The sequence below is a fragment of the Pinus tabuliformis genome, chromosome 9 (assembly GCF_031772625.1).
Source record: "Pinus tabuliformis cultivar Carrire ecotype Pingquan chromosome 9, CPIR1, whole genome shotgun sequence".
Taxonomy (NCBI): domain Eukaryota; kingdom Viridiplantae; phylum Streptophyta; class Pinopsida; order Pinales; family Pinaceae; genus Pinus; species Pinus tabuliformis.
Window position 1 is genome coordinate 2,014,673,290 of NC_142307.1, and position 24,829 is coordinate 2,014,698,118.

A 24,829-nucleotide genomic window follows, 5' to 3' on the forward strand; every position below is an offset into this window, starting at 1 on the left:
AAGAATGTCTTCCCACTGGATTCTTTGGTTGAAGCACAATGAAATCCGTGGGGTATTCCCATGAATCTATAGAGACAAACATGTCATCCAATACTCCATCAGGCTTGATTTTAGATTTGTTTGCAAGTTAAAGCATGGTGGGTGTAGGATGAATATGACCCAACCCCAGTTGTTCCATGGTTTACCTGGTCATAACATTGATAGCTGCCCCTAGGTCTATTAATACATTAGAGACAAGGATATCACCTATCTAGATAGAAACAACTAGGTTTCTAGGATCTGTGTATTTCTCCATTGATACGCATCTTGTCAACAACTTAGCTACTCTACCAACAAATTAAATGGTCTGAGGTTCTACTCTCTTCCTCCCTGGATTTTTAAGACATAATTCCCGAATGATCTTTGTACATATGAGAATTTCTCGGATAGCCTGAAGTAAAGGGACCTATATATAAAGATTCCTTAATTCAAAAGCTAGAGTGGACTCGGGGTCACTCTTCTCCATGACCAACCGCTTTGGATAGGGGGTCTGGTTTGAAGAAGATGGTGAATATGAAGGTACGAGAATGGGCTGAAGGGTGACATTGTTCTTTGAATGATCAAGAGTTACCTCCTCATTTTTCTCCTCAATAATCACTATGGATTGTTTTTGTTTTTCTGGTTTAACTACCCTTCTCGATCTCAATTGAAGCTCATTTATCCCAACTGACAGGGTTGATAGGTAGGAAGAGGGGATGGTCCAACCGAATGAATTAGTTGTACTGCCTTATTATTAGGATCCAGTACTGGTTGAGCAGGTAGTTGAGGTGGTATAAATGGCGGTGGCAAAGGCAATGGTGGGAATGATTGACTTTGCCGAGGTAGAGATAGAAGAAATGGTTGTGACATATGGTGTGGTGCATAGGAAGGAGGATATGATGGCATCTGAGCAGGAGAGGAATGATATGAATGGTTTGGCCCTCTCCATCCTTGTTGCCAAGGTTGAGAGGACTGTCCATGATGAAAATGATTCCCGTGCTATCAATGTTGAGAGTGATTATTATTGTTATAATAGGAATATGGAGGTGCATTATAACCATAAAAATGGGGTTCAAGAGCCATACCTGCACTTACCTGTGGCCAGTTTCTTCGTCCTCCCATGGCATGTAATGGTTCAGGTTCAGATTACTTTCCTTTGAGCACAAATTTTAATCTAGGTATGGAGGGGCACTCCTCGGTGGCATGGTTCTCTACACAAATCACACATTTATTAGAATTTTTCATATCGACAGGACACTCTCTTAAAGGATGCTTTTTCCTACACTTTGGACAAAAAATAAACAATGGCTCTTGTTCTTTTTCAAGTTTTTGTTGAAATTTCAAAGAGTCTATTTGTTTGCTAACAATATTCATTATTTCAATTTTCATGATGTCCATTTGATTCTCCAAGCCAATGATCATAGCATCTGTAGATCCTAGTTTGTTAGTTTTACTTCGACCTCCTCTAGTGGATCAAGATTGATTTCTGGAGAACTTCCTGCACAAGTCACAAATTTGTTCAAAAGGTTTCTGAGCAATGTCTCATTGTCCTAACAAATTCAGATTATTTCTAGAATCCTCAGTAATTCCTCGTAGGAACAAGGTTTGAATAATACTTAAATCAAATTTGTGCTTAGACCTTCGTAGCATATACACAAATCTATCTAAGTAATCCTCCAAAGTCTCATCATCACCTTGTACAATGGTGAAGATCTTGTCCTGCATTTCTCTAGTTTTACAATATTCCTGATATTTATTCAAAAATACTCTCTTCATTTGGTCCCAAGAACTTACAATGTTTCCTCCTAGTCCCATGAACCAGCGCAAGGCTAAATCCTTGAGAGTTGCAGGAAACAACTTTAATTTCTGGGCATCAGAAGAATAATCATAACTCCGACACAATATATCAAACTCAAAAAGAAATGAATCTGGGTCTTCATGCACCTTACCATGAAAGTGTGGAAGAGCTGAAGGTGAAATATTCTTCATTTGTACATTCACTTCTGAGTTCACTATTGGAAATCCAAAAGTGGATTGCTCTTCATTTACCTGGTTCTCGCCAGTCCCCTCTGCATGGTCTTCATGATCAACCATTGTTGTGCCTCCAATCGGACCACTTATAGAAGATGAAGGTTGACTAATGCTGAATTGAACTTTCCAATCACCGTTAGCCTCCTTCTTCCCCTTTTTGGGTTGTGTCACACCTGAATCACTGTTTCCAAAATCCAAGTGGACTATTCCAGCGTGATGAGTCTGGGTTTGCTTGGACTTTCTACCTGCAAAAGAAGGTCCAATATGAGAAGAGTTTTCATATTTTTCAGTATTTCGTCGGCCCTTATTGGGCTTTAGACCCCTACCTTTCTTAGGCATTCATTTTAAAAATAAAATCCAAAAACAAAATTCAAATGCTTATAAAGAAAAAGAATATGTTAATTGCTGCAATAAATAAAAATCAACGCTCGTAAACTCCTCAAGACAATAGAAGCATACCACAGAAAAAATAATAGCAGACTTACCCCTATTGCAGAAAATGGAAAGTTCTTACCAATTTCAAATCTTCTCCCCGGCAACGGCGCCAAAATGTTGGGTGCAGGAATTGCGGTTAGGCAGACTCCTTCAACACTTAATTGTCAACCCCGGGGTTTTGTTAACTTAGAGGTGAAGCACAAGAAATTCCAGAAATGATATGAAATTTTCCTATCTCTATTCCTACTTCTTTAATTGTAATCTTACAGAATCAAAAATAAAAGATCGCTTGATAATTTACACCAAAGATATTCTAGTGCTGAAATGTGAAAGAAAGTACTCTTGCAGGAAAATAAATGAAAGAAACTCTCAAACTTCTTGCAAAAAATCTTGACTAATGAAAATGTAAATCTATATTTATCTTCAGTATAGTTGTGTGCCAGGTTAATAATTGGACCCTTGAAGATATTTGACTTCTTATAGATCTTTATCTCTGCACTAAGCTATTATTCCTGTACTTATGCAATGTGCTTGCACTAGTACCAAAACAAAGTTTAGGTGTTGGAAGTATATTTTACACCCGTATTGAAGATTTATGTCTTCATGCAGGAGCTCTAAGCCTCAGGACTAGAGCACTCTGTTCCTATGTCAGGATATCGATTCTTGTACCGGAACAAAGATTCTTGCACTAAGTTTTCCAATCCTTCTTATAAGAAAATAAAGAATGTGTTAACTTAAAGAAAGAGCTTGCAAAGGTGAACGAAACTTTAGAATAAATTCCCCAAACAACAAGATGCTTCAACTAATCTTAATATCTAAAATAATAATTAATTTCCAAAGTTAAAGCACACCCTTCTTTAATCGAGGAATTCCTTCATGCAATCTAAATAAATCATCTAATTGTGACAACAGGCTTTAATCCTATAATATTTATTCACTCGAACTGATTTGCATTCATAACTTTCTTAACTCAAAAAGATTCTCTTTGAAAATAATTACACATAGAGTCTGATCTTTCCCCAAATAGTATGAAGTATAGGTACAGATTAGTGTGTCACAACGACATTCAATCTCGAATTACCAAAGCATGTTTAGTTCAAAATAGCAAGAACACTTCGAAATGAAAAGCACGCACGACAAAAATGCATTAAGGCTCATCAATCATATAAGAATAAAATACTATTATTGTAATGAACCAAAGGAATCAATCTGCGAAACTGTAAATGCACTAGTGCAAGAATGCGTGCTTGCACGATCCAGGCAGAAACGATATTAAACTTTGAAGAAAAGAAATCATAAAATTAAACTCAGTCGAGCATGTACACACGGATCTGTCACACATTGATGAATTCAAATCTAAACTTTGCATAAGAATAAAATCATATATTTAATTTAAACTTTGCATTAAACAAAATTAACACACCTTAATCGAAAAAGAAGAATACGAGGGAGAACAAGCTGGGTTGGTTGGGCCCTATCCAACCAACCTGTTTCCCTGTTTAGGAAACGTAAAGATTCAGCTCTTAATCAACGCATCAACATAGAATTACAACGCAAGATTGAGAAATCATGGCGCAGTCCCTTTCTATTAATAATCAACAAATGTACATCATGAGTTCGAATCCAACCCAGAATGAGGGCGATACCAGCAAAATTACAGAAGAACGAAATTACAATATCCTTGCTATAGCTATCGTTCGCTACCATTTTCTATCTGAATCCAATATTTTATACATTCGTTCAAGGCTATGGCCGCAACCAAATTACATCAAGCATTCCAATTTGAGCCTTTTGGCTATAACAAAATAAAAATAATAGTTCATACTAAGCCCGACTATAACAAAATGCTAATCTAAGTATTCGACCTTCGACCCAATCTCCACCATATCCCTAACTTTTCTTTGCTCCGAGCCCAACTCGAGTTGATCATTTTGGAACAAGGTGTCCGCATTAGGTGGTGAGTTGTCATGGCAGTTAAGGATTCGCCAGCGGTGCAGGAATCCTACCTGCACTCGACCATGCTAACGGGATGATCAATACATTGCCTATCAAATACTTTAGGAAAAGAAATATTAGTTGCAAAGATTATTAAAGGTACAAAATCTATGAAAACGATTAATTAAGCACATTCATAACCCTTAAACATGAAATATAAAGCTAGTGCATGAAAATGCACGATTCTTGGACTAGTGCAGGAATAGGGAGGTTTGCAAGGTTAAAACAAAGGTCTAAGGTTATGGTTGTAAAGGGAAAAGGGGTTAAAAATGAAGCAATTTAGCCTACCAACAACAACCTTAACAAACTGAGGATAAAATGGAAGGTGGGGCAACGGTTCAAGATGCTTCAATCTCACCTCCCCCATCAGGTTTGGATCTAGGAAACCAACAATTTTCGGCTGTGGTCAAGGTGACATTAAACGAGCACATGTTTCAGAATCATTAGAGTCGAACAAAGAGTCTCCTCGTCTAGATGGGGGCCAAGAACTTGCTTAAAACTTGATAGTTCCAGATCCTGAAGGATGGCAAAAAGTGCAACATAGAAGAAAAAGGAAAAAGGAAAAAATCAGCACAAATGGTCATCCATATTTTTATTTTTATTTATTTTTATTTTTATTTATTTATTACAGCAAAGCTTGGCATGTTGGTTTTATTGCCATGATGTATATACTTTCTGCTCTCTTATGCTATGTTTTGATAGATCCAGATCCTGAAGGATGGCAAAAAGTGCAACATAGGAGAAAAAAGAAAAAGGAAAAAATCAGCACAAATGGTCATCCATAATTTTATTTTTTTATTTTATTTTATTTTTTTTTAATTTTGTTTTTTTTCAGCAAAGTTTGGCATGTTGGTTTTATTGCCATGATGTATATACTTTCTGCTCTCTTATGCTATGTTGAATCTCTTATGTGATTCCTAGTGCATCCACACTATGTGTGTCTACAAAGTGTAATTTTTATTTTAATTAATAAAAATTACGAGTTTTTTCTGCAGGAAAAAATATTTATCTTATTAAATAATTTCTTACAATAAATATGGCTCAATTTTTTTAAAGGAAAAATTCAAACCAGAGATAATTTCATCAATGTGTATAATTTCATTAATGTCATCCAATTATGCACTTATTTGCTTTGTATGTTAGAAATGCTATCCATCTATTTTATCACATTGTTGAACGTTGTTTTTCTGTATTCCATGTTAGGGATTCAAATATTAAACTTCAAATTAAGAGACGCAACATCGTGACTTTGTTTTGGTGGTTTTCATTATAAACTTTTAAAATCTTTTAACAAAAACTAGTTGTATGGAAAATACTTTGATTGTACATCCATACAATCTTATTCAATACATAACATCAATCAAAATTTGAAAGACATGTAAGGGGAATTTGCATTAATGGTTAATAAGGCTTAAACATCTTGTATAAAGTCTTCAATAGCATTGGCATTCAACCATCCGTGCACTTGAGCCTTAATGAGATCACAATTCATTTGAATAAGCTTCTATAGCAGACATTTCCTCACATCCTAAATTGGCAGCACAAATTTCTTCATAAGATCCCTCACAAACATCAGAATATCCCTCACAAACATCAGAAGAATAAAATGAATCCTTTAGTAGTTTGACAAATAGATCTTCAATATCCTTTGCATTTGACCACCCATGCACTTCGGCCTTAACTAGATCACAATTCTTCTTAATGAGCTTCCACAGTGGGTATCTGTAAAAAAAAACAATAAACACCACATGGTGCTTTATAAGAAAACATTGAGAATTGATAACGTAACATGATAATAAAACAATAAACACCACATGGTGCTTCATAAGAAAACATTGAGATTTGATAACGTAACATGATAATAAAACAATAAACACCACATGGTGCTTCATAAGAAAACATTGAGAATTGATAATATAACATGATAACCCATTACACTCCATGTTTTCTTGCAATTTTCCTTTTGCAAGGAAACCCCAAACTTTTCCTTGCAATTTAGGGATGGTAACTAGTAGGGACCTTGAGTGAGGCATGCAACAAAGGCGACTAATTAAGGAGATTAACCCTAAGACCTTATGCATGAAGCTCAAATCATTGAATTGCTCGAGCTAACCCATTGGGTCATTAGAAATCGACATAGTAAAAATATGATAAATATAATTATAGTGGTCTCACTTACTCTTTTCTGGGTAGAATGTGATCACCATCCCTCAACTTCAAGATAGGGCAGAAATCTCCATTTCCATCTCCCAAATAAATAAATTGCTTCTTATTTATTGATTCTCCTTCCAAGGAATTTTGTATCATCTCATCCGACTCTCCTTCAACAAAGGACTTTTGTATCATCTTATTCGATTCTCCTTCAACAAAAGACTTTTGTATCATTTCATTTATTATTGATCCCTGAAATCAAATAAAGATGAAAATGGTTAATCCAATTTTCACATACTTATACCTAATCATTCACTACAATGTTGTAAAATTCTATCTATCCACCAAATACATATTCCAAATCCATACAAATAATAGAAAAACCAAATATTATAACACTTTATATGCAACCTCCAACCTGGCCATATAAAGTTGCTTACCCAAATTTAGATGTAAAAGTGCTATTAAATCAGATAGGAATACACCCCCAAGGAGCACCATGCATCATTTTATTTTAGACTGTAAATATGGTGTCAGGAAAATCTTTATATCTCTGAACGTTATATTGATTAGGAATTTGATCCTATATTCTTTTTAGCAAATAATAAAAAACACAACAACCTCAAACTTGAAAAACCTCAATATGCATATCATATAACACTATAGATGAAACCTATGTGCTAACCTTCCAAAGTTCATATCATACCCAATTCAAATGCGTATTTGTTAATTTACAGAAGCAAAGCCTGAACAGAATTCAATGTATACGTGTTAACGTACAGAGGCAGAGCCTAAACAGAATTCAAATGTATGTGTGCAGAGCCTAAACAGAATTCAAATGTATGTGTGCAGAGCCTGCACACATGATATTACAGAACAAAGGCTAATAACCAAAATTCCTACTTATAACTTTCAAAAACTATACTAAACAAAGGCCCATAACCAAATTTGTTACTTAGAAGCAAAAAATCGAACCCAAATGGAGTATCAATGCCTTACACATATTGGGAGGGCAATGAGAGTGCAATACCTTACACATATTGGGAGGGCAGAGGGTGCAGCCATGAGGAGGGCCTTCAGTAAATGGATGAAACGGCTTTATCCTCAATCTACCAGTCTCATCAACAAACGCTGGGTTTGTCTTAATTTCAGTGAAGTATTCAAGGAGGCCATGGGCTTGAAGAATAGTCGTTATGAAGAACAGATTAGCATCGCTCACAATTCGAAGATCACACCTGCAGCAGAACAACAACCAAAGTATGTTTGACTACAATGAATACATACTCTTTTAATGAAATTCGGAATTGAGGCTTCTGTGATTTGAATTGATTTGGGTTTCATCTTCCAAATCCACCACAAAGAGAACGAGCCACGATATCTATTACTCACCCCAAGGAGAAGGCAAATTCGATTGCTCTTATCATTTCTGGATGGAGAGGTATGGTCTTCAAGCTCTCTTCAATGTCGCTTATTGTCTTCCCCTGCTGGTGCAGCTCCTCCATCATTTTATCCTTCACCCAACAATCAAAACATTAATTAATACTCATGGCAATGGCAGGATTTATACTTCTCAGAGTTTGCAAAACTAAAAATCATTGCTTACCATGAGAGTATTCCAGGGAAGAGTGGGGAGCAGAGACCGGAAGAGCTGAGTGGCTCCAAGCTGCTCAATAACCCATGGATCACTGTCACAGTCAATGATGGTGAGATCAAAATCAAACACAATCACAGTATCACTGTTACTCTCCATGGAGCAAATTGTCCTGTTTCAACAAGAAAGAAGCCAAGGGAGAGATTTGCTGTAAAACCAGGGATGAAGGGGAGACTTCTTATAATTCAAGATGAAGAAGCATATTCATGGAAGGTTTTCACGCAAGTTTCAAAGGGCAAAGCAGGAGGCATAAAGGGATCTTCCCCAACTTGGGCTAAAGGCTAGACGGCATAAAACACTTTTTCTTATGATGTGCAATGCAACAACAGCCGAGGAGGGGATTGCACGGCCAACTGCACATTGTTCTCTCGAATATTATGGATATGCTTGCTTTCCTTTGATCCTCAATTGCTCCTGCTTGGCTCTCTTGTTGTCAACTCCTCATCACCTTTTTCTCACAGGTTTGGAATTTCGCTTTCATCTTCTTTATCCGTGTTGCCATGGAATTATATTCTATCAATATTGGAATATGGCAGAGTGACAAGGCCTTTAAGTTGTTTTGAGAATCTTGGTTGTAGTGTTCTGCACCATGGGAGGTCTATTATGTAAGTTATCAAAATGATTAGTGATTTGTAAAACCTTAGAAATTTATTTCATAGTTAGGTTGAGTAACCAAATCATTAAAATAGGAGATGGGCAAGCATCCCTGGATTGGGTGGTTGTTTGTTTGATTAGAAAGGAGTAAGCCACAATTTTAGCTTAACATACATGCTGTTACAATACATGTACTCTGATATGGTGTTAAATATGGTAGCTCTTATTAGATCTTAGACTTTTGTGATTCATATTGATAATGATATTGTTTTTCCTAATTATAGTAACTCTTGTTCACTTGAGGGCTTCTTTGCTGTGACAATGTCTAGATTCCTTTATGATAAGGCTTGTAACTCTTGAGAACATGTAACATTACTCTACGTGGCATGCAGGATGTTTGGCCTTTTGGTTTGGTACTACGACAATGGATTTACACTTGGCTTTCTGTTATGTTCTTCTACCCTACTTCCCCTTCTCCTCCTATGACATTCTTTGCTTGCTTTGTGCTCTAGTTTGTTGCCATTGGTCTTTGCTTATCCTTATGGTTCCTTGTCTAGCTTGCTAGGGTTGGCCTTGTGTTCGTCACACGAGGGTTGAGCTTAGGAAGTGTGTACCGAGGCGGAGGAATTGCCCAGACAGCGAAAAGTGGTTGGAATCTGGGCAAAAAAAATTAAAAAAATCTTGCCTTAGCCGTGTTTGAATCATGTTTTTGATGGTGGAAATGGATTTAGCACAGTCAAAAACCTTTGGGGCACCCAAAACCTTGAAGTTTGACCACTGTAACCTGGTTTTACAAAAATCCCTGCCAGATTTTATCAAAATCTTGCCAGGATTTCCATGATTTTCAGGGCAGAAAAACAATCTAATTAAACTATGACTTGAGCTTATTGTTGGGGGCGCTGCCCAATCCTTCCACTAGGTAGTTTCTCTCGTAGCTCGAAAAAATAGAAATTACTGGAAGAGGAAATTAAATTTGAGAGAGGTTTCATCCTTGACGATGAGGCTATCTAGATTGAAATTGTGGAGTTAATCCTTGAGATGGGTTTGAGTTTTTCCCACAACACTAAATTTTTTACTTCTGAATTGTAAGGGCATACCAAGTTGTTGGTAGCACATGTATTTGCTGATTTGGAGCTAGAACAATGAGACCACCCCACTAACATTACAGAGGATGTGCCTTCAAGCTTTGATTGTCTAACGATGTAAACTCAAGTTTTTAATGTGTGTTTTACAAAATTTTTGTTTGGGCAATACTCACCTTACGAACAATATGCATATGTCACCTAATGATTTTCTCACAATTTTTTTTAGCAATACCGACCTTATATATCGTCAAGCTTACAAACAATATAAAGAAAAAAGAAAGAAATTTATTTTACCATCGATGAGGCTAAAGATAACTTATAGACAGATTGCTTTTATGTATATAGAACTTAATAATTTTCTCAACTTTTCTTTAACCTAAGTTTAGTTTCCTTATAAACAAACTTCTAAAACTTTAATTAGTCTCCTTATAAAGAAACTTTAATTACCTTATAAACAAACTTCTAAAACTTTAATTAGTCTCCTTACAAGGAAACTTTAATTAGTCTTTTAACTGGCCTAATTAAAGACATCTCGGTTCAAAAAGACCTCGTAACAAAATTTATATGAACACCTAAAAGTAGACTAGGCCATCCTACCTTTATATTTTTATGTATCAACTTAAATTCTATATGCTTCCCCACAAACAAGAATCGAACAACTTGTCAAAATTTTGGCTTAATGGTTTAGTTAAAAGTTCATATTTATTGGTATGAGTAGAGTAATTCTTGATATGATTAGTTTAGGAAATGTTTTATATATTAATATATATATATATATATATGAACTACTCTACTCATACCAATAAATATGAACTTTTAAATTAATAACCGATTTTATAGTTTATAAAAATGTTGATAATATAAATTTATTTAATTTTTAATTTTAATAAAATATATAAAGTTGTATTTTTTAAAATAATTAATGTATACAAATTATTTATATGAAATTTTATACAAAATTGGTAGCTTTTTTAAGCTTCATACAAGAGTTTGTAAATGTTACATTCTACTAATCTTGCAAGTAAATTTCTCAAACAAGATATCTAGTATCCTAATTATTTAAGAAATATAAGAAATTAGGAAAACATATGAGGGTCATTAACTTCTTCTTGATCTACATTGGAAAGAAGAGAAATTTGCTGTTCAATGTTCATGCCAACTTTCATTTGATGCACTATATCCTCCTCATTGGGATCTTCTTGAATAGAGTTGATTGACATCCTATGTTTTGAAGTTGTGGAATAAGAGTTTTTATTGTGATTGATGACCATGTTCCTTAACATACAACACTTTGCTTCCAAAACATTGATATTATGTCTTTGCTAGACCATAAAATTCATAATTGTTGTAACACTTTGTTGTTCACTCTTATGGGCTTTCAATGTCATTTAGAAAATAGAGTATCTATTCCATTAGTTAAACTTATCATGCCTTTAAAGAGTTCTTAGGATCTCCTGAAGGTCCTTGAAATCGATAATTTTCAAACCCAATATAGGGAAAGAAGAGGACTGAGTTGACTTTAAACCATCTGACTAGGGCTATATCCAACACACATGGAAACTATTCTACTCCATAGTCTTAACAATAATATAACTAGAGCATTTTGCTTTTATATTTTTCTATAACCTAAATTGAAAATACCAACACATCTAATCCCAAGTAGAGCTAGAAAGGTGTATCCAATGCATTTAAATACTCTAACTAGAGTATTTGGGGATATGATTCAAATATTAATAGGACTCAAAGAGGCAAAGAGATAAAAACCATGAGAGAACTGATAAAAATCAAGACATTGCATGAAATCTGATGCAAGAGCATCTGACACTCTTCATTAAAGAAGGAATCCAAAGCGGAGCAAGGAGGACGTGGACCATCGGAGCAAAATAGGGGAAAAATTCTGTTATAATAGAGCTAGTTTGATGGAAGCGATAAGTCTCTAGAAGACTTAATATATGTAATCTGCCATATGTATGCATATAGAGAGATTAGTTGAGAGATTTGAGGAAAGGATGTGATCGGATCCTTCACAGTGATCCAATCCAATGTTTCCTTATATATATATATATATATATATATATATATATATATATATATATATATATATATATATGATGAACCTGCGTGTTCAATAGAAGGGAGAGACATAGAGCAATAGACAGAAAATTGTGAAAACAAAAATAGATACAATGTAGTCGAGAGGGAGTTTGTTCTAAGGCTGAAATGCCTTAGCTTGTAATCGTTTGTATATAATAGAAAAGTGCGTGTTCAGTATGAATTTGTGCGTCTGTGTGTTGTTCATAGATAGTTTGAATATTTCGTGTTGTAGGTTTGATCGACCATCGATCACTGTAAGGATCGATGGCGATCCACTATTAAGTGAATGAATCGTTATATGGGTGTTGTGTGTTTAAAATAGAGTATGGCAGAAACCATGTTAAGTGCAGAGATCCATCAAATAGCAAAAGATCAACGACGTAGGCAAAAAGGAACGAGAACCATCAGATCGTTCAGATTGACGGACAGTAATGGCGAAAGGTGAAGAGAACAGGAAATAGATGTCGACCGTCCAATCAATAGATCAACAGATCGACGGTCATTGCATGACATAGGAGCGCAGGCGTTAATTGGCGGAAGGCGGTTTCCAAAGGTGGTAAACGGTATTTTGGGCGGAAAAAAAGCTGTAAGCTGTATTGAAGGGTAGTCACCCGATACCATTCATCGATTGACAAGTAGCACGAGGGTGGAGAGAGAAAACTGGTTTATTGGGCGGTTAATCCCTGTGCTTGTTGTTTACCCGAAATCTCTGACAGCCGTCGGATCCATTGAGTGCAGATCGACGGTGGAGGATTGACGTGAAAGTTGGTTGATTAGCGATCAGATATTGGAAGGTTGAGTGACAATGGACTGTGGAATGGCGATGCGCGACATTGCGACACGCCGATGGCTGATAAGCGATATGCTAATAGTGATAAGCGCCGATCGGCAATTGGAGATCGGGCTGATTGGAGCTCAAAGGAGTAGCGCAACTGAAAAGCGAAGGATGAGCGGACCCGACGATAATTACAGATGCCGGCTTATAGATTTTGAAGTCAGGCCCAAGGGTTCAAGCAAGGTTTTCCTTCGTTTCTATGTTTCCTGTGTATTGTGTCAAAATGGTGTGGTCTCGATTTTTAACCAAAAATCGATTAAGTTGGGTTCTTCTGGTTTAAAGGCTTATGGCCTAAGCGAATGAATAACGGTTCCGATAGGTTTGTGGGCCATAACCCACATGCCTCAGGATCGAAATTTATAAAGTAAGGGGAAATTGGTATACCCCAAAATATCCTTTCATCAAAATCCACCCTTTGTTCCAAAGTAGACCGTAATGGCACATCCCATATATTAAATTCCAAATGTGTTCCAAAAGATCAAAGTCCCTTGCAAATTATCTATTGAAATATTTGAAAAGACAATCCAAAGAAAGAGAGAAATTCTTATTATATGGATTCCACATTGAATGAGGATAGTTCAGGAATCATTGCAAATTCGAACTCTGGACGACTTCATTGCCCCACCTCATTAACAAAAAACCATGGAGAAGAGTTCAGTAGATAAGATGCTTATTGCTTCTCACATACGAATGAGCTAGGTTTGGATAATTTCATAGCCCCTGTAAATCTGATATGAGGGATGATGGAACATGTGTTAATAATGAAGATGGAACATGACTTAAGTTCACAAACCTCTGATGCTTAAGTGATTATATGGTGGAATCACACCCCATTTTTTCCAAAGACATCTTGATTGAGAGTAGTGGCTTCATTAGCTAACAAATTAGCTTAAGGATTAAATTCTCTCAAGACACAAAAGAATAAAGCCTTATTTAGACTATATACCTCGTTAATTTGAACAATGATAAAAGTGAAAATTGTTATCTTACCTAGTTGATTTCATAAGCATTAACTCAATAATGGCTTTAAATTTCTAGTAGTGATTAAAGATTTTATATTGGAATTTTTTTGTAAAAAAAATATTTTAGAAAAAAACATAAAACTTGACTCGTTTATAAATATTTTTAATCATAAATAAGCATTATTTTTATTTTTTCTTTAAAATTAATATAATCCCCACATTTATTACTCATAAAATAATACTAATATTATCCAGTTCATTAATTAAAAAAGACAAAGTAAAATAAATACTCTAAAATTATTTTTATATTTTAATTATTCTTATTCATAAATAAAAAACCATTTATATTCTAAAAAATTATTCATTCATATAAAAAAATAATAAAAAAATAATCATATATTAATAATGAATGAAAAATATTGAAAAATCTACTTATATTAATAAAAATTATTAATAACATTATAAATATTTTTAAAGTAATAATGTCTTTTAATTCCTAATCAATTTTATATATTTATGAGATTTTGTTTAATATATTTGAATTTCTTTTTACCATTCAAAATTGAATATGCTATTATCATTATTATATTAATTAATACTAAAATTATATTAATTTTATCAAAATTTAAAATAAAAATTTAACCCTACCAATTCCAAACTTACCCCTATTAAGTTTTCTACCATTTGATTACACAAATGATGCCCAATGGAACATATTACTCTAGGTGAATCATAGATCACCTATAGATCATTCAAAAATGACACAAATATTGTAAAAAATTCTTTGATACATAGAAAACATGGGCAGCGAGGGATCTGCCACATAAAAAGACATACAAATGAGATTGCATCTAGATATTCACCTTAGCATTAAAAATTGTCATTTTGACATGGATTTATCGTTCCTTTAAAGCTATTGGCTCCAAGGTAACTTGTAATTTTTACAAATTTCAAGAATATCGAAGCAGTAATGCTTTTTAAAGATGGGATTGGTGATATTCTCTTATCATAAATCATATATGGTGGATAATTTATTTATTTTTATCTTACTTAGTTGATTTCATAAGTATTAACTCAATAATAGCTTCTAATAGTCATTAAAGATTTTATATTGGATTTTAAAAAAAAATATATATTTTGGAAAAAAACATAAAACTTGACTGGTTTATAAATATTTTTAATCATAAATAAGTATTATTTTTATTTTTTCTTTAAAATTAATATAATTCCCACATTTATTACTCATAAAATAATACTAACATTATCCAGTTCATTAATTAAAAAAAATAAAGTAAAATAAATACTCTAAAATTATTTTTATATTTTAATTATTCTTATTCATAAATAAAAAACCATTTATATTCTAAAAAAATTATTCATTCATATAAAAAAAAATCATATATTAATAATGAATAAAAAATATTGAAAAATCTACTTATATTAATAAAAATTATTAATAACATTATAAATATTTTTTAAGTAATAATGTCTTTTAATTCCTAATCAATTTTATATATTTATGAGATTTTGTTTAATATATTTGAATTTCTTTTGCCATTCAAAATTGAATATGCTATTATCATTATTATATTAATTAATATTAAAATTATATTAATTTTATCAAAATTTAAAATACAAATTTAACCCTACCCATTCCAAACTTACCCTTGTTAAGTTTTCTACCATGTGATTACACAAATGATGCCCAATGGAACATATGACTATAGGTGAATCATAGATCACCTAAAGATCATTCAAAAATGACACAAATATTGTAAAAAATTCTTTGATACATAGAAAACATGGGCAGCGAGGGATCTGCCACATAAAAGGACATACAAATGAGATTGCATCTAGATATTCACCTTAGCATTGAAAATTGTCATTTTGACATGGATTTATCGTTCCTTTAAAGCTATTGGCTCCAAGGTAACTTGTAATTTTTACAAATTTCAAGAATATCGAAGCAGTAATGCTTTTTAAAGATGGGATTGGTGATATTCTCATTGTGAGTTATCATAAATCATATATGGTGGATAATTTATTTATTTTTTAATCTATATATTATTAGTGAAAATATAGATTAATAATATTATACATTATATGAGAGTGGAAATAAAAGTTAATTTTGATTTAGTTCAGGGTTGAATGTATATAATTGGAAATGGATTATTGTTTTATTTGTTATTTATTTTGATATGTTTTTTATGTGAAAATATTGAAATTATTGATATTTAAGGTTTATTTTATGGTAAGTTTTTTTTAGTGATTTAGAGTGTTATATATTTAGTTTTCTTACTGATTTACAAAGGCTGTAAGGGATTTAAAATTTTCTTTTTCCTTTTACTAGTTTGAGAATAAACTCTAATACCATTTTCTCACATATCTTTACTAAATTTACCCTAATTACATTTGCAATAACTTGATTTTCATCTCCCATACATTTTGTCAAATATTTTACAAGTAAACTTTTCTTCAAAGACTTTGTATAAAACCAATTAAGTAGTCTTTTCTTGTAGACATTTTGTATGAAATCAAATTACAAACATTGCTATGATTTCGCTTGTAACATACTAACTGAAATATGCCACTCAATCATGCATCTTCTTTCTTTGAGGTATTTTATGTTGGGAATCATGAGTGCCATTAAACCAAAACCCATCGGTGTTAGTCAACGATCACATTGCTAGAAATAAGTATCCATGAGAGGCAGTTAGTCCATGTCGCAAAACACAAGGGAAGCATTGGTTTATCCAACGTCCAATAATCTCCCCCCCAACGTGAGCCAGGTGTGACAAACTCGTGACCTACGCTCTGATACCACTTGTTGGGAATCACGATCGTCATTAAACAAAAACCCACAGGTGTTAGTCAACAATCACATCGCTAGAAATAAGTATCCATGAGAGGCAGTTAGTCCATGTCGCAAAACACAAGGGAAGCATTGGTTTATCCAACGTCCAATAATCTCCCCCCCAACGTGAGCCAGGTGTGACAAACTCGTGACCTACGCTCTGATACCACTTGTTGGGAATCACGATCGTCATTAAACAAAAACCCACAGGTGTTAGTCAACAATCACATCGCCATAGATAAGGATCCACGAGAGGCAATTAGTCCGTGTCGTGAAACACACGGGGAGCATTGGTTTATCCAATGTCCAACATTTTATTGAATAGTTTGTATGTAAATTGTAACAAAACACCTTTAACACATTTCTTCAAATGCTTTTCATGAAAATAGGCATAGATCAACTATGTTATAGGCCATTTTGTCACATTTTGTTAATATGTCTGCAAATCGTATCAATCAACATCCGTGAACATGTTGTCATCATCCCTTCACAAAGCCCTAATCATGACCTTTCCAAAAAGTCTAAGTTTTTGGGATTAATTGCTCAAAATGAATGTTTTTAGCCCCAGCACACCCTATCCCTTTAGCCACTTGCATTCAACGCTGATTGCTCCCTTCTACACCAACGCTGGTCAACACTAGTTGCTCCTTTTTGTAGGTGTGTTGATTCTAGAAATTTGGGAAATTTAAAAAATATTTCGAAGTTTCCTCTTCCAGAAGCTTCCAAGGGTTGTTTTAACTATTTACCATGGATAAGAGATCGAATCCTATCTAATCCTACCTTGGAGACTTCACCTCTTATCCCTTGAGCTCATCCTCCCATCATATGTGGATCTCAAACCCATAATGGTAAATCCTAAACTACCATCCTTCTCCTATAAATTTACTACCATCTATAGCATCAAGGTTGGATTTTGGAGATTTATTGTGCCCTTATTTTGCTACCTTGAACCTAAAGGAGTCATCATCTTCATGCATTAGGGTTGATATTGAGGTGTGCTTTGTGGCAAGGAAGGACAAGTCAACTTGGGGAGACTTCTACAAGATCAAATACTATTTATGGTTGTAAACTCTCTCCTATTTCTATTAATACAAAGAGTATCTTGTTTTCCTATATGTGATATATACGTTTGCACTCATTTATTTCAATGCCTTGCTGATTCATTGAATAGAGATGTTAGATTATACTACTTGGTTGTTGTAGATTCTTTGATTGTTTTAGTCGTGTGTGCAAGTTCTAATTATAGCCCTTGGAGCTACAATTGGATCTTACAAGCGAGGAGGAACAAGAATCTTACTACAGATTCATGGTAGGCCTCTTTCCCATTCTCTAACTTCTCTAAGGAAAACTTGTCTTCTGTTATTCTAAACCAGTCCATTGGGTCTAGGGAATTCACCTTTTTCCGCAATCGTAAATTCCACATAACAAATTGGCGACTCCACTGGGGATCAATTTTTTCCCTTAGTGGTTTCCTTGACCTTAGCACCTTTTTCACCTCTTAAACTGATCTTGATTGATTCACTCAGACCTTGATTGACCCTAGGAAAACCCTTCTATGAGCTTGAATTTTTTTTTTGTGTCTTATTTTGGTTGGATCTGCCTCAATACACCCTCTCCTTCTTTGTACCCACGCTACAGAGCATTGGTGCTTGTTTTGCACCTGCGTTGATCCCTGTAAGATGCAAACAAATTGATTTTCTTGCCTTTATCTATGATTTTCTTTGGTCCAACTTGTTTTCCTGCTGTCACTGAGTGTGTCCTTTTCTCTAAAAAGCCTTCACTTAGTTTTCTTTTGGTTTTTATAGTTTTTGATAAGAATTTGTTTGGATTTTGCTTTGTTCTTGTCATTTAGGTCATTGACGAACTTTTGCTTGATCATTGATTGTTTGAAGTAATTGATACTATAGTCATCATTCTGTGTGGTTTCTCTCATCAGTCTTTTAACGCACATTTAGTTTTCATTTTATTTGGAAATTAAGAGGATTAGAAAGAGAAATCTTGTCATTTTGCATTTTCCTTGAATTTAGGGTTTTGTGTGTGAAATTGGAAATTGGAACAGTTGCATAAGGAAATTCACTTAACAAATTTTGTTTGCTGCATTACTTTTTGTTTCTCCCCTCTCGTACATAGATTTTCATTGAAAAGAAAATATTTCATTTTATCATGCTAGATTGCATCTTTAGGATATTCACATGAAATTCGCGGTGAGCCTTGAAAATTGAAACTCAATTCAAGATAAAATTTAAAATTTATTGAATCAATCTTAAGGATCATTTGAAACATTAATGCAACATATAGAGGTGTAGAAAAGAGACGTGTTCCGATGTCTATAAACATAGGAGTTGTCATTTTTTTCCAGCGTTGCATTCTGGGGGTGATATCTCGCTCCACATACGTAAGTGTATCACACCGTTCTCCATATACCTCTAGGTATATCAGATGACACTCCACACATGAAATGTATATGGGAATGCTCTCATTGTACAATGATGGATTAGGCAACACTAACGCAGACTGCGCTTCCATGTACCTTCGGTATAGTTTGGAAGTCCACACTAGGTTGCTATCCTCACCTTAGGTAACTGAGTTGGTTGACTTGTACACTGTGATAAGCCAAACAAAAAATTAAGGGAGATTGTCTGCCCACACGTAAATCCTTCATTCTCAAAGGTTTTATATTGTAGTTCACAGTAGCTTGGTAAACCCTTTTCTCCTAGTTACTCCTTTTTGATTTATTTTTTGCTGTTAATTTCTAAAATTTACTAAACCAACGTGGAAGAACAACCCCTTCAACCCCATCGTTCGTGTAGGATGCAAATATTTCCTCCTCTTCCACCCGAGGCAACTCCTAGATGTCGTCAGAAGAAAAAAAGATGCATACTACCGTATCCACTTCTTCAGGAGCTACTCCTTTTGGTCCTCCATCTGAAATTGATCCACCAAAATCCTCTTTTCTTGTGAGTACTGAACCCAAGATTAATTCTCCACTAACTGATGACTCCGACATAGTCGAAATAGAAGCACCTGAGAATTCATTACTTGAGGTTATTAAACCTGAAGTTCTTAAATAAGAAACATTACAACCTCGGGTTATACAACCTGAGGCACCTTAGTTAACTACACTTGTTACTTTAGGCACTTCCTCTTCTCTTCCCTCTGTCTTAGACCCAAACTCATCCCATATATCTTCGACTTGACAATGAACTACTTGTCTTGTGATCATTGAGGAGATTCCTCAAGAAGAGCCTCAACCTTCCTCTCCTATCCATTTGAGAGGGACTCATCTTTACCAGGCCCATCCTTTTCCTTCTCCTCATACTTTGTCATAAGTTCCTTTTTCTTGTTCATCTCCTTTCAACTCACCCTTGAATTTCCTCCAATGATCCTCTTTGGGAAATTTAACCATGACTGAGTTATGGTTTCTCAACCTGTATCTACTACTATAACCAAGACAACCCATGTTGTGAATTCTTCTATGTTTGCAACATCACCAGAGACACATTTATATGGTGGCCTGTCCATCACGCTTGGTTATCAATTGTTATTTGGTACCTTTTCTGGTGCAGCATCCAGTCCATGGAATTCTCCCATGTCATATTATTCTAGAATCCCATTTGGCACTTCTTTTTTGAGCACTACACAGTTTTCTCCTCCTCCCTCTCAACCTTCAGTAGAGAAGCAATCTGGTCCTTATGTTAGTGGGTATGGACACCTACAACAACCCAATCCACCTCATATTGGGAACCCTCCTCTTGGGGGGAAGTTGCCTCCGTATTCCCCTCCTCTTCCAGCAGGGGGGAAACCTATTGTCAGAATATTCCCATCTTCTAATAAAGTACCACAAACTAGTGCTCAAACTCATTCGAGTCTTCCATATCTGGGAATGATTGTCAATTATTGGAAACCTACATTACCCGTATAACTTGGCTCGGTTGTGAATCAAATTCAAACTTCTCAACCTGTTCCACCTACATCATAGATTCATATTTGTCAACCTGTATCTCAAACTGTTCAAGCTCCAATTCATGTAAATCAACCTTTACAAGTTGTAATTTTAACCCAACCTTTTCCACTGGTATCTAGGGTTTCCCAAGTCCCACTTACTCAACCTCTTGAAGGTGCCTTACAACCTCCACTGCTGGGTTACGCCATTCCTCAAATCCAAATAGGAAAACGTGTATATGGCATGGCACAAACACACTCTGTCCCACCCTACATAGGGATGATGCAAAATCCCATAGGGAAACCATATCAAGATATTCCTCAAATGCCTTACCAAGGTCAAAAAATGCAAACCCATCCATTTCAACCTTTGCAAGATTATACTGGAATTGGACAACAAGGTTATCCTAGAATTGGGCAGTAGGATTATGTTTATCCAGGTTATCAGAATCCTCCCTATGTAGGAGCACAAATACTTATTGCTCAAGCCATCACATCTTACCCAGGATACCCTCCACCAGACATTAATCTATAGTTTCCATTTGTGGCAACCCTTGAATTTCCAAATATGACCCGACTTACAAATGATCCTATTTGTCACTCTCCTTAGTGGCCAGTTATTTCTATGAAATTGCCTAGTGATATCCAAAAGTCCAATGGAAATCCTTGTTAATTTAGGGATATATTGTTCTTTGCTTTGATAATTGCATTTCTTCATTAACACATTAAGTTCACCCCATAACATCGTAACATTATTCATATTTACATCATTATTCAACAACATATGCAACTATATAGAAAGAAAAATATCATCATCATGAATTCAGTGGAAGATAAAGGAACAATAGAATAAAAGCATGTACACATAGAGACACTAGGATTGGTCAGAGACCAGGGAAAAACCCTTTCAAATTATTATTCTTATTAGATTTTCATTAAATGATTCAGGAAAAGAGAGTAAAATGATCTATATATTCATCCATACAACTATCCAACAAAAGAAACTACATAATATCCATGAAATGAACCCAACAATGCTTCTACTCAAAATTCTGATTCTGAAACCTAAACTATCCATGTCTGCGGTCAACTTCCAAACGCTGCGGTCATTGAGCGAAATCTTCAGACAACTGAAATTTCATCATTTAGGTCCTGGTCATATGGAGGAGGAGTCATGTGTGCGATTGGGAAGGTTCCAATCGCTTCCTGGAGCCTATAAGCCAAGGAATACAGTTTGCAACTGAGACTCAGAAACCCTAGATGTCGGTCGCATGGAGGAAACATTGAGCATGCAACTGAAAAGCTTCAATCGCATGAGTGAGATAGTTAGTGTTTGACTGTGGTTGAGTTATTCCTGTGTCATGTCTGCGATTGAGGCCCAAAACCATAAAACAAAGATGTGAGCTTTAGACCCTGCAATTTCATCTTCGAGCGAACCCATTCCTTTGTGGATGTGCCTCAGACCTGTGCGAGCCAAAAACCAAGAAAGAGAATAGAAGAATGCATCATGATGATGAACAAATGAGGTTGAGGTCACTTGTATTTATAACCTTCCAAGGGTGTCCAATTTGCTTTAGGGTTGACCTTATCAAATATGGACATGTGGGCTTTTCTTCATAATGTTGACACCTAATCATAGGGATTGGGTGAACAACTATAATTAGTGTAAATAAATAATAGAGAAAATGAAGAGTCATCAGGAGATGAAATGAACAGTCACTCCCTCTTGTATATAATAATGAACAACTTGAATGAATAATACGATTACATTTTGAGGAGTTACCTCCTGGTCTGACATGGTATCAAAGCCAACACCATTTTTGGCTTCCCTCTCTGCTTTGTAACTCCCTTCTTCGTATGTTCTGCTTATTTTGCAAAACTGACCTCTTGATAACTTGCAACTGCTGCTCCTCTCTAGCAACTACTGCAGATGTTCGGCTAGTTATGTGAGGCAACTGCTCCACAAGCGTATTTGAGGTATATGGTTTCATCACTCTCTTCGTTTCATAGTGTTAAACATAGGTCGATGAATGAAATTCTCTTATGATTGTGTATCGGCATTTTGGACCCTAATCAGGTATTTTTCTCTGTTCATACATTTTATTTATAAATCACAATCAATTAGTGTTGAGTGTTAATACTGAGTTTTAGTGCTAAACCTTTCCTTAAGCACCTTTATTAAAAGTATGAATTAAGCACGTGGGTGGTATTGATAAGTGGGAAGCGGTATCTCGCGTGCCCTAAAGGTTGTAAATGGTATTCCTAAAATTCACGCGATTAACCTTAGCAAGCGACACGTAGCATGGGAAAACCACTTTTCTCGTGCACTCTTGACCTGATATTGGTCGTGCAAGATTTCAAGTGAGAGTGTGCAACAACCGTTCGATTGGATGGGTCACATCGATGGTAGAGATCGTCCGGGTTAGTTGGTGAGCGGATGACGCGATATTTGTTGGATATGGAGAAGTGAGCTCAATGGTGTGGATTGAAGCGCTTGATAATAGGAGAAGTCAATGAGGGACCACTAGTGATTGGTCAGATAAGCGGGACCCTCAGGGGGAAAATCCATGTACAGAACTAGATTTAATAAGATCCACAGTGATCATGCGGGAACTTGCAAGCGAGTTACCTCAGCTAGCAGACCAGATAAAATCATTAAAAAGAGTTTAAGGTTCAGAGTGATCGGATTGTCCGTTTAATGGGTAATCAGACACATATCGTGTTGGAAGATGCATGTGAGTTAATTTAAATTTAGGATGTGATAAGGTTTTATACAATGGGATTAAAGCCTCGTTGAGTTCTGACCATCACGACCGTTCATTGGTTGATTGATCAGATGATAATCACATCACAACATGCGTATAGGTACGCAAATTGTGTAAAGATGCAGATTTTCTGATGAGGTTACAAAGTTAACTAGTAGTCGAATTATAGACTACCACCTCATTTTCGTACACAGGAGAAGAGCAATTTTTTTTACACAGTACATATTTTTAAAATGCATTCATTGATATCTGTTGTGGAGTAGTTCCCAATGGGAAGGAGAACTATCCTGAGTGGTCTTGGAAAATCCAGCACACTCTCATTTTTAATGAGTTGTGGAAAGCAGTGTGTGTTGGAAACAGAGACAAAGAGCTAGAACAACCTACCTCAGACAAGGAATTCGCCATTTGGGAAAATAAGAACAGCAAGGCTTATGCATTCATTGCAACATCAGTAAATGAAGAGGTGAGTTTCCATATTTCACTATTTTCAAATGCTTTTGAAGCCTTAGAAGGAACTCTATGACTCACACTCTGCACTTGAAGTTGTTCAACTCATGGTTAAATTGTTCACCCTTGAATTACAAAATAATGATTCTCTTGCCCTTGCATCAGAAGTAAAATCTATTATGCATGATATCAAAGTCACTAATGTTGAACTAGATATTCCTATGATAGCTTTTCTCAAGGCACTTTATCCCACTTACTCAAATTATCTTGAGTCATTGCAAGCAAATGGAAACCTCAAAGATATTACCTTTGACTCCCTTGTGAAAAATTTTGCTGAAAGAGAGAAAGCTTTTGGGAAGAAGACAGCTCCTCAGTCTTCTGAAGAGTTTGTGTGCCTTGCTCATGGAGAGAAGAATCTTACTCAAAATTCTTCGAGAGGAAGAGGTGGTTGAAGAGGAAGAGGAAGAAATTTCAGAGGCAGGGGGGGCAGACACTCTCAAGGAGAAAAGTCAGATTTGCACTGCATACGCTGCAAAAGAGATGGATCACATGATGCATCCACATGTAAGTTGCCTTGGGACAGAATTGAGCATGAAAGAAACCAACCCAAAGGTAAAACTAATGACAAAGAGAAAGGTATAACACCTGAATCCGCTCACTATGTTGTGGCACACTGTAATATTGGAGTAAATGAAGACTTATTTAATGCTTCACTTGCTTCTTGGAAAAATGATTGGTTGCTTGATTCAGGAGCAACTTGCCACATGAATTTTAGAAGAGATTTTTTTGAAGAATTTATTGACAATGTTGATGGAGCAGTATACTTTGTAGACAAATCAAAAATCAAGCCATCAAGGCTTGGTACAATCAGGCTTAAATTGCCTGGTCTTCCAGAATTTCTTCTGCATCATGTTTTATATCTCCTACAACTAAGGAGAAACTTGTTGTCCTTGGTCCACATCCACCAGCA

The 24,829-nt window shown here is 35.3% G+C and overlaps 1 protein-coding gene across 1 annotated transcript; it reads right to left on the bottom strand.

Annotated features, from left to right (window-relative positions):
- Window positions 1–5,841: 5,841 nt before the first annotated feature.
- On the bottom strand, window positions 5,842–8,467 carry LOC149157155 (thiamine phosphate phosphatase-like protein). The gene is made up of 5 exons (XM_089439146.1): window positions 8,234–8,467; window positions 8,020–8,141; window positions 7,661–7,865; window positions 6,659–6,882; window positions 5,842–6,201 (listed from the first exon to the last, which is right to left on the bottom strand). Exons 1-5 carry the CDS (start codon window positions 8,378–8,380, stop codon window positions 5,961–5,963), a joined length of 939 nt encoding a protein of 312 aa, XP_089295272.1. The 5' UTR covers window positions 8,381–8,467; the 3' UTR covers window positions 5,842–5,960.
- Window positions 8,468–24,829: the final 16,362 nt, after the last annotated feature.

What these genes read in the sequence shown, in the direction of transcription:
- LOC149157155 (XM_089439146.1), bottom strand. Translation starts at nt 8,380, where the DNA reads ATGGAGAGTAACAGTGATACTGTGATTGTGTTTGATTTTGATCTCACC. An exon ending in GAATTTGCCTTCTCCTTGGG is followed by an intron (nt 7,866 to 8,019) that starts GTGAGTAATAGA and finishes GTTCTGCTGCAG; the next exon opens with GTGTGATCTTCGAATTGTGA. An exon ending in GCCCTCCCAATATGTGTAAG is followed by an intron (nt 6,883 to 7,660) that starts GTATTGCACTCT and finishes ATTTGATTTCAG; the next exon opens with GGATCAATAATAAATGAAAT.